At 45.4% G+C, this 10,511-nt stretch overlaps 1 protein-coding gene across 1 annotated transcript; it reads right to left on the reverse strand.

Moving 5' to 3' along the window:
- Positions 1 to 9,023: 9,023 nt before the first annotated feature.
- Positions 9,024 to 10,245, reverse strand: LOC114266506 (bZIP transcription factor 44). The gene has a single exon (XM_028207413.2). The coding sequence runs from the start codon at positions 9,746 to 9,748 to the stop codon at positions 9,269 to 9,271; it is 480 nt and encodes a 159-aa protein (XP_028063214.2). The 5' UTR covers positions 9,749 to 10,245; the 3' UTR covers positions 9,024 to 9,268.
- Positions 10,246 to 10,511: the final 266 nt, after the last annotated feature.

A 10,511-nucleotide genomic window follows, 5' to 3' on the forward strand; every position in this document is an offset into this window, starting at 1 on the left:
TAATCTGTGCCAACAAGAATCTTATTTTATTGAAGGAAGAGAAAATTACATAATGTTTGAAAGAGAAAAGCTAAAAGTAAAATATCTTGAGATTGGCCGTATTCCATGGCCTAGGGATTGTCTTGCCATCCTTGTCTTCTAGGTGGTATGCCCCTTTGCCGGCTAACCCAACCACCTTATAAGGACCTTCCCAATTTGGGCCTAACTTGCCGTCTCCTGGGACCAAGGTGTTTCCCATTACTTTGCGCAATACCCAATCGCCAATTTTGAATTGTCTTGGATGAACCTTTTTGTTGTATTTTTTGATTAACTCTCGTTGGTATGCGGCGATGTGGACCAACGCTCTTTCTCTTCTTTCTTCTGCAAGGTTGAGTTCTAGGGCTATGGCTTCTCCATTTAAGTCTGGATCAAAATTTTCGCTTCGAATTGTAGGGAGGCCAACTTCTAGTGGGATCACTGCTTCCATGCCATAGGCTAAGGAAAATGGTGTTTCTCCAGTTGATCGCCGAGGTGTGGTGCGGTAAGCCCATAGAACATGAGGAAGTTCATCCGCCCACTTGCCTTTTGCTTTCTCTAGCCTTTTCTTTAGTCCATCCAAGACGACTTTATTTGATGCTTCAGCCTGCCCATTTGCCTGAGGATACGCCGGTGTGGAATTGTAGAACTCTATCTTGTATTCTTCACAAAAGCTTCTGAAGATTCTGCCGTCGAACTGAGTCCCATTGTCTGAGATCAGTGCTTTTGGTATGCCAAACCGAGTGATAATATTTTGCCAAACAAACTTCTTCACGTCTTTTTCTTTGATTGATGCCAATGCTTCTGCTTCCACCCATTTTGTGAAGTAGTCTGTTGCTGCGAGAAAGAATTTTCTGCCCCCGGGTGCCGTTGGAAGTGGTCCTACTATGTCTAAGCCCCACATTGCGAAAGGCCATGGGCTAGTTAAAGGTAGGAGTTCTCTTGCTGGTTGATGTATTTGGTGCGCGAATTTCTGGCATTTTTCACACTTCTTCACGTATTTCTCTGAGTCTGCTTGCATATATGGCCACCAATATCCTTGTGAAATAGCCCTGTAAGCGAGCGACCTTCCCCCTTGATGACTTCCACATACCCCTTCATGTATTTCGAACAGGAATGCTTCTACTTTGCTGGGATGAACGCACTTGAGGTAAGGCCCAGAGAACGACTTCTTATATAATGCCAAAGATGGAGATAGCCAAAACCGCTGCGACTTCGCCCTTATTTTGTTGGCTTCTTTTTTCTCTTCTGGTAGGATGCCGTCTTTTAGGAACCGGATGATGGGATCCATCCAAGAGGGCCCTAATTCTGCGCAATACACTTCTTCTGCTTCGGGGTCTTCTATGCTTGGTTTTGGTAAGAAGTCGACGAGTAATGGATGAGGGATTGATGTATCTGCCATTGAGGAAGGCCTGCTAGCTCGTCTGCTCGGCTGTTTTCCTCCCTGCCAATTTGTTCTATCCTTACCACATCAAACTTCTTGATCTCCGTTCTGACTAGCTCTTGGTACTTGGCCATTCTGTCATCCTTTGCTTCGTATTCGCCAGAAATTTGGTTTACCACCAGCAGTGAGTCACTGTACACCATTAGTTCGGTTGCTTTCATGAAGTGTGCCGACTTGAGTCCTGCGAGAAGCGCCTCATATTCTGCTTCGTTGTTGGATGCTGGGAAGCCAAGGTTGATTGCTTGCTCTATAACCAGGCCGTCTGGAGAGATGAGGACTACGCCAAGCCCTGCACCATGTCGGTTGGATGCTCCATCCACAAAGAGCTTCCACATCTCTCCAACGAATAGTTTCCAGCAAGTGGAAGGATCAGATGATGTCGTGAGGTCAAGAAGGGTGTTTTCTTCAAAGTCCAGGTTGGCTGTCTGCCCTTCGTCCTCTGTTTGAACTGCTGGTGAGCCTTTGTTTGGCTCCTCCTTGTTGTCCTTAGTATGGTCTGCCTTTGTGCTTGATGGACTGCCTTCCACTAGGGGTTGCGCTATTCCGGCGTCAACTTCCGTCCCTAGTTCGGTTGATGGACTACCTTCCACTAGGGGTTGCGCTATTCCGGCGTCAACTTCCGTCCCTAGTTCGGTTGTGTCAGTCAGGTCGACTGGGCAGATATGATGACTTCCAGGAGTAAATTCTGCGACGAAGTCCGCCAAAGATTGGGCTTTTATTGCTGTCTTGGGTTGGAATTTGATGTCGAATTGTCCTAACTCCACCGCCCACTTCAAAATTCGCCCACTAAAGTTCGCCCTTTCAAACAGAGCTTTTAGTGGAAAGGCCGTGAGGACGACTATGGTGTGGGCATGAAAGTAGTGCGCCAATTTTCTGGATGCCATCATTAATGCTAATGCTAGTTTCTCCAATGGTAAGTACCTTGTTTCGGCTCCCAACAATGTCTTGCTGACATAAAAGATGGGCAAGTGTTGTATTCCTTCTGCACGAACCAACACTGCGCTGACTGCGTGTTGAGAGACTGCTAGGTACAAAAAGAGTTCTTCACCAGGTACTGGAGTAACAAGTAGTGGTGGGGAAGACATGTATTCCTTCAAGCTTTCCAGAGCTCGGTCGCATTCTTCATCCCACTCAAACTTGGCCTTTAAAGCTTGGAAGAACGGTCGTAGTCTGTCCGACGATCTGCTTATGAACCGGTTGAGTGCAGCCGCCATACCAGTGAGATGCTGCACTTCTTTGACTGAGTTTGGTCTCTCCAACTCCTGGATTGCTTTGATCTGAGAGGGGTCGGCTTCTATACCTCGGTTGGTCACCAGGAAGCCCAAGAATTTGCCAGATCCAACTCCGAATGCGCATTTGGACGCATTGAGGCGTAGCTTGTGTTTCTTCAGGATCTGGAACATCTCGCCTAGGTCTTTCAGATGGTCATTCTCATCCTTGCTTTTGACCACCATGTCGTCGATGTACGCCTCCATTGTTCTGCCTAACAATGGTTCAAACATCTTGGTGACCATCCTTTGGAATGTCGCCCCTGCGTTCTTTAGGCCAAAGGGCATGACCTTGTAGCAATATAACCCCCTTGGTGTTGTGAAGGAGGTGACCTCTTGGTCTGGTTCATGCATGGCGATCTGGTGGTAGCCTCTGTATGCATCCAGGAAGCTAAGACGGTTATGCCCTGCCGTTAGGTCCACCAGTTGATCTATCCTTGGTAGAGGAAAGCTATCTTTTGGGCACGCCTTGTTGACTGTTTTGTAGTCGACGCAGACACGCCATTTACCATTCTTTTTCGGCACTACGACTGTGTTGGAGATCCATCTTGGGTAGTGCACTTCCCTTATCGCTCCTGCCTCCAGCAGGTTGCCTACCTCTTCTGCCACTATTTCGGCGTGGTGGAGTGCCGATCTGCGTGTGCGTTGAATGACTGGTCTGGCGGATGGGTGGACATTGAGTTGGTGACTGATGAAGTTTGGATCAATGCCTGGCATGTCGTAAGGTGTCCAGGCAAACACTTCGATATTAGAGGTCAAGAATTCCAAGACCTCTAATCTCTCAGCGCTGGACAATGATGAGCCAAGCAAGAAGAACTTATCCGGGTTCTTCTCATCTATTTTTACCTCCACCAAGTCTTCCACCGCTTTCTGATCAGCCTCTTTGCCGACGTCCGCGAATAGGTCATTACTCTCTGGTTCTTCCACCGAATGAACGTATCCTTTGGCAGCTCGGCTTCCATTTGCTGTGGCGAAGCACTGTTTTGACATGATCTGATCGCCATAGACTTCTTCAATTATACCGGCGTCATTGGGGAACCGCATTACCTGATGGTATGATGACGCTACCGAACGCATGGCATGCAGCCATGTTCTGCCCAGGATGATGTTGTAGGTGGAGGGGACCTTCAATACCCAGAACTCCACCTGTTTTGATACACTTCCTGCTCTGACTGGAAGAATTATTTTGCCGACAGGCCACTCTGGCATGGAGTTGAATCCAATCAGAGGAGAAACTGCAGGTGCCAAGTCTTTGTCTTGCAGCTTTAGTTGTTTAAATGTGTCGTAATACATGATCTCACATGAACTACCCTGGTCAATCAGAATCCGCTTGACGTCAAAATCCTTGACTCGGAGAGTGACAACCAGGGCATCATTATGGGGGCAGTAAATTCGTTCCAAGTCCTTATCCGAAAAGGACATGACGTTTGTTGCCTCTGTCCTCCCCTTCTTGATGGCGGGTTGGGCACTTAATACTTCCCTAAAGTGCTCAGCCTTCTTGATCGAGCCTCTAAGCTCGCATACGCGCTCAGGTTCAAAAACTCCATGAATTACATTGATAATGCCTTGTGGTGGTGCATCGTTTGGCATTCTGTTGGGTTGGTCATTATGATCTTGGGGGGCCGGTTGTGCTCCTCCTTCAATGTATTCGTCCAAGTGGCCTGCTGCCACCAATTCTTCCAAGTGCTGCCTCAGTGGTGTGCAATTCTCAGTTCGGTGTCCTTTTTCTTTGTGGAAGGTGCACCGAGATCTGTCGTCGTAATTCTTCTGAGCTTCCCCTAGCTTGGCTGGCCACTTGACGAATGGCTCGTCTTTTATTTCGCTCAGAATCCGATATATTGGTTTTTTGAACACCGTTGTTATGGCAGTGCGGATTCTCAACCATCTTTTGTCTGGGTCTTCTCCGTTATCTCGTCTGCCACGCCCGTTTTTGTTCTGTCTATCTACTGTATTGACCTTTGCTGAGGTCTTCTTTTCTGGTACTATGGTAGCGCTAGATTTCGCCTTTGCACGTGCGCCATCCTCTTCTACCCTGATGTGCTGATGCACTCTCTCCATCAGGGCCTCCATGGTGAGGGGCGGCGTCATGGTAATTGAATCCCTTAGTCGGTTCCCTACTGGTAGGCCTCTTTTATATTGCGCAATGGCTAGATTGGTGGGGCAGTCTCCAATCTGGTTGAATGTTTCCCAGTAGCGACTGTTGTAAGATCTGAGGGTTTCTTTCTCACCCATGTCGGTGGAGAGTAACTGGTCTATCTCCACCGGTGTTTTAGTATTTGTCTGAAACCTTGTTACGAACGCTTCTGCCAATTGGGCCCAGGAGGCTATGCTGCCCTCTGGGAGTTTTTCGAACCAAGTCAGGCCTAAGTCGCCCAGGCTTGATGGGAAGAGTATGCACATTAGGGCCTCGTTTCGCCTGTACACAGCCATGACTTGGCGAAAGTGGCTCAGGTGAGAATACGGATCCGTCTTCCCTTCATATGTATTGAACTTCGGCTGAAGGAAGCCTGATGGTAGGGGAGCGTTTTCGATCGCTGGGACAAACAGCGAAGTCTGTAGTCTGGCCAATGCCTTGTCCGTTGGTTCGTAGGCCGGTCGCGGTATTGGCATTCCAACCTCGACGCTTCCGTGCGTCCGAGGAGCCAACCGTTGTAAGGCCGAAACTCGGTGTGGATCCCTTGCCCTGGCATCTTCCTTGCATCGTGCTTTTTCTTCTAGCACGGTTCGTAAGTCGGATGACCTGGGTAGCTCGGTTTGTCTGGATCTGGTTTGGTGTAAATGTGAAGGCCAATACGTGCTTCCTTCAGTGTATGATCTTTCGGATCTCGTCCTCTCAGACCTGGAGTGACGAGTTCTTGAAGATAAGGAATGAGTGTCGCCTGTTCTGAGGCTTCTGCTCTCTCCTTGGGAGGGCGTAGTATTCCTACTGCGATTCTCTGAGTGGCGAGGGGGCGTCTTATGCTTGCGCCCCTCTCCTGTCGTCACATCTTTAGTCTTCATCTGGCGTTTTAAAGTCTCCATGTCCGCCGCCATCCTTCGAATTAGTTCATCCTGTTCCTTTACGCGATCTTCCAGGGCTTGAGGATCAATCCTCCTCCTTTGCCTGTCGGGACTTTGAGAGTGACGAGGGCTGCCATTCCGCCTTCCCCTGCCATTCCTCCTGGAATTATGTTGTTGGGGCTCCAAGTCCGCCATGGGAGGGACGGCAGGTAATCCTTCACGCCTTGCGCCCCCTTCTGGAGTTAGTCCGTCGACGGCGGACTGCGGCAAGTCTTCAATGTGTGCCATTGAATGAGAAAAGGAGAAGCTTAGTCAAGAGGTTTTTGTTCTTGTCTGTTCTTCCCACAGACGGCGACGAATTCTAAGGTAGTAGACCCACCCAGCATTCTTTGAGCCAATAGAGTATTGATGAAAGATCTCGGCCAGACCAAGATTCAGTCCGGTTTGGTGGTTTAAAGCGGCTATCCCCATTATAATACGATAGGTATTGGTGGATAGTTGGGTAGGACATAACCTAGTCTGTCTGAGAAATTCGCAGATTAGCGGTTGGACAGGAAACCGTAGTCCGGTTTCTATGATGGATTGAAGGGTAAAAGGCACGAAGCCTTCATTGTTCCAGGGGGTAGCGTCTTTTTCGGCCAACGCCAGATGGACATCGTGAGGAATCTGGTAATCTTGCCTAAATTCGGCCATGCCACCAGGGGTTTCGACTAAATATCTATACTTACCCATTTGTCGTGTAATTTATGAATAAATTATTTCGGTACAAAAACTAAGCTCAGTAGCTCGGTTGAGCACACGCAGGAGTGCCTGGGCAACCTAAGTCTGCAAAGTAGAAAACAAAGGGGTTAAGCACAGATCGTTGGACCGCGCTACAAATTATAAGCAAGATATACAAATCCTACTTCGGCTTAGTGGGCTGGTTCTACCTCGGCTCATCAAAAGGTTTCTTAGCTCGGTTTCGAGCAGTTTAGACCGGTTTAACGTCTAAGGGGCAGCTTTCTGAGTTCGGTCTAAAAAACTAAGAAAGCTGGTTTAGTCCCAAGGCCTAAATCGGTTGCGATGTGAGGAAAGTTACTCCGGTTGAGCCCCTAGGGGCGGCTTTCTGAGTTCGGTCTCAGAACTAAGAAAGCCGGCTTGGCCCCAAGGTCTTAGCTCGGTTTGAGACCGAAGTACCTAGTTCGGTATATGCAAGCTTGTTCGGTAATCTTATCTTGGCTAGAGTGGTTCAGAAGAAACTACTGACATTCCTACAAGTTCTAGTTCGGTTATTGACTACAGAAGTCTACGTATTAGGGGCAAACAAAATCGTAGTTCGGTCGCAATGTGATTTTGGATCTAAGGCTTGTTTTTCTACATAACAGTTCATACACATACAAGTTCTATTCATTTTTTCATGAAAGTACAGAAGCAAAAACAAGGAATACACGAGCATGCTTCACCCAGATAGAAAAAACAGAAATGAAGAAAGCAAAAAAACAACAACAACAAGTTTTCTCAGAACTTACCAGTTTGGAGAAGAAGAAGTTGAAGATGGAGCAGTGGCGGCAACGGAAGCACGAACACAGTAAGCTCAAAGCCCAAGAACTCGAGCAGCCAAAAAAGCAGAGAGAGGGTATGAAGGGTGGTAAAAGTGAAGATACCCTAGCCTCAGGGTTCACTTTTGTTAGAGAGCCCAAAATTTGGGCGGGAACCGTCTCGAGATCTCAAAGCACGAAGACAGCGTGACAGCCGTCCTTAGCCAATCAGAGCCTGCCACGTGTCACTGGAATGGGAAGCGTTACAGACACTATGATTGAAGAGACGTTTTGACCGGACATAGTGATACCCGAGGTAAACTTAGTTCGGCTGGAAAGGCTAAAAGGGTTTTTTAGCTCGGCTGAAAAAGCGTAACAAACTCTAGCTCGGCCAAAAGGCTGGTAATCCCAATCATGTTGCACAGATGGAATTAAGGGGCAATTGAGAGGGTAATTTTTGGGAAAAATTGGGCCGAGCTGAGAGTTGGGCTTTGAGGCCCAAAACGCGAAGGATTACGTAAAAAGGCCGTACTGAATACTCCGGCCTAGAGGGCAAGGTTACTCCGGCCTTGGGGAGACAAAGTTGCTTCGGCCCAAGGAGGAGTAAGGCTACTCCGTTCCAGAGACAATTCGGAGTAAGACCGGTTTCAGAGTTAGTCCGGTCGTGACACAATCTGGTTAGGTCGGTCAAAACTTGTTACTTGGAAGTCTGATCTAAGCACACCTAGGTTGAACAGGGGCAGCCGAAGTAATGAGTTAAAGGAGAAGACCGAGCTAAGGATAGTTCGGCCTTCTCTATGGCTCAGCATAGCCCGTGTTATTTCGGCCATGCGGTAGTTCGGCTACGAAGAAAACCATCCCACTTGGTTTAAGCAGTGGGGGAGGGTGTAAAAGGATAAGCATTATCCTTAGGAGAATGAATCCTAGGAGGACTCTGCCTGGAGAAATGCAAGTCCTACTAGGATTGTGCCATATGAAACTTATAAAAGCTCACAAGCATCACCTTGGAGGAGGTAATTGAACACAATCTTTTTGAGAACTTAGAGCTTTGTCTATTTGTCAAGTTTTCTGACTTAGGCATCGGAGAGGTTTCCGGCACACACCCGCCGGCTAGCTCACGTTTGTATTTTCAGGTGACAAAGCGACGTCGTACGGAGAAGCGTGGACTTGGTCAACAGGATTATACGAGGAGAATTATTTCCTCCCCGTACAACTACGGATTCACATAATTAAATAACAAAATTATATATATAACACTTTAATTTCATAAAAATATAAATATAGCGCTATATTAGTTCCATAATAGCAACATCTATTTCTATAATAGTGACATACTGTTCTAGAATTTAAACAACCAAAAGAAAACTGGTTTCACTATAAGTATTTAGACCATTACAAATTAAAACCAATACTAACAAACAAAAGTAATAAAAGAAGATATTATACGGTTTTAGATTTGAATTTAGATTTTATATAGAATAAGAGAAGATACTATGGGGGAGGATGTATAATAAAAATATATACTATTTGTATACGGTCCAGATCGGTTCCAATCCGAAACCGTGGGGTTCAATCCTGAACCAATCCATGTACTACGGATTTTTAATTCTTCAATCCGGAAACGAACGACGGATTCAAAAAATCAATCCAAATCTATCGAATTAGACTAGACTAGATCGGATTACGAATTTTACGAATTCCTTACTCAGCTCTCTCAAATGACAAATTATAACAAAAGGTATTTATAACTTTAAAACCATAAAAAATAATCCATACAACAAATATGAAGAAATATATTTATAATTTAACCTAAACATAAATAAACACAAAGAAATATGATACCACTAATACGTATACCAATAACCAAACACCAATCCCCCATCTCCTTACTACATCCATTAACACTCTCATTAAAAAAAACCTAACCGTACACCACCCAAAAAAAAAAAAAAAAAACTAATACCAATACAAACAAGTGGCAAACATGAATCCAAAAGACAGACTCAACCATGAAGCATATCAGATCAGAACGTGAACATGTCTGCAGCAGAAGCCATGATGGGTTGATTCACATACATCAAGTTCCATGGGTTCAAGAAATCATCACCACCACCACCACCAATACCATCAAACCCGCCATTAATATCGTTCTTGGAGCTCAAGCAATCAATAATCTCATTTAGAGAACTCAACCGGTGAGTCAACTCATCCACCTGAGCTCTCAGAACCGAGTTCTCAGCCTCAAAATTCGTCCACATCTGTGAAGTCAAATTCACGTTTGTCATTACGTAGCCATTCTCATCCCTGAGTCGACTCGCCTGTGCCACCAGCTCGTCCAAGTGCTTCTGCTTCCTCATCCACGATCTCCGAGCCGATTCGCGATTCGAAATCATTCTCTTTCTCTTCCTCTGATCATCCATGCCCTGTTTCGGATCTCCTTCAGAGCTCGAGCTATGAAGAAGATGACTTGACCCTGAAGAAACCCCACTAGGAGAGGCCATCATATACTACTAATTAATATGCTTCAAGAGATGTTAGAAAAATTTATATGAAAATGGGTTTGATTGATATATATATATATATATATATATGAGGATATTTCAGAATTTCAGAAATGGAAGTGATTGTTGATGGGTGTGGAAGATTGAATGATGAGGTGGATGATATGGAGAATGGAGTTCATGAGAAGACGTAGAACCAGTAGAGGAAAACAACAGAGAAAGATTGGACTAAGTGGGTTCGCCGGCGAAGGGTGGAGTTTATGGCGAACCCGGAAATGAGGACTTCACTAGTACCGGAGACATGAATCTGATCAAACATCAAGAACCATAACCATCCAATATATATGTATATATATATATAGATAGAGAGAGAGAGAGAGAGAGAGAGAGAGAGAGAGAGAGAGAGTCTGAGAAGAGAGTTCCAGAACCTCTTGAGCAGACCTGGCAGGGAAACAGGAAGAGAGAGCCTCAAATTGTAGAGGGAATAGGAGGAGGAGAGGAGGAGGTTTTGAGGGGGTGTTGATGGTGGAATTTATAGAAAAAAAATAGACATTGAAATTGATTAAAAATCATTATTTAAATATGAATATTGTTATTCAGTTTAAAAGTTAGACATATTTTTAAATTTAGTGACATTAAGAAAATAATTAATTGTTAAAAAATAAATCTAGAAAGTAAAGTTTTATATAATATTGTGGAGAGGAGTGAGAGAGCCACTTGTTAAGGTTATAAAGGTTATTTCCTATATATTAATTGTTATTTTTAC

The sequence above is a fragment of the Camellia sinensis genome, chromosome 1 (genome assembly GCF_055761805.1).
Source record: "Camellia sinensis isolate YWXY chromosome 1, ASM5576180v1, whole genome shotgun sequence".
In the NCBI taxonomy this organism is placed as follows: Eukaryota; Viridiplantae; Streptophyta; class Magnoliopsida; order Ericales; family Theaceae; genus Camellia; species Camellia sinensis.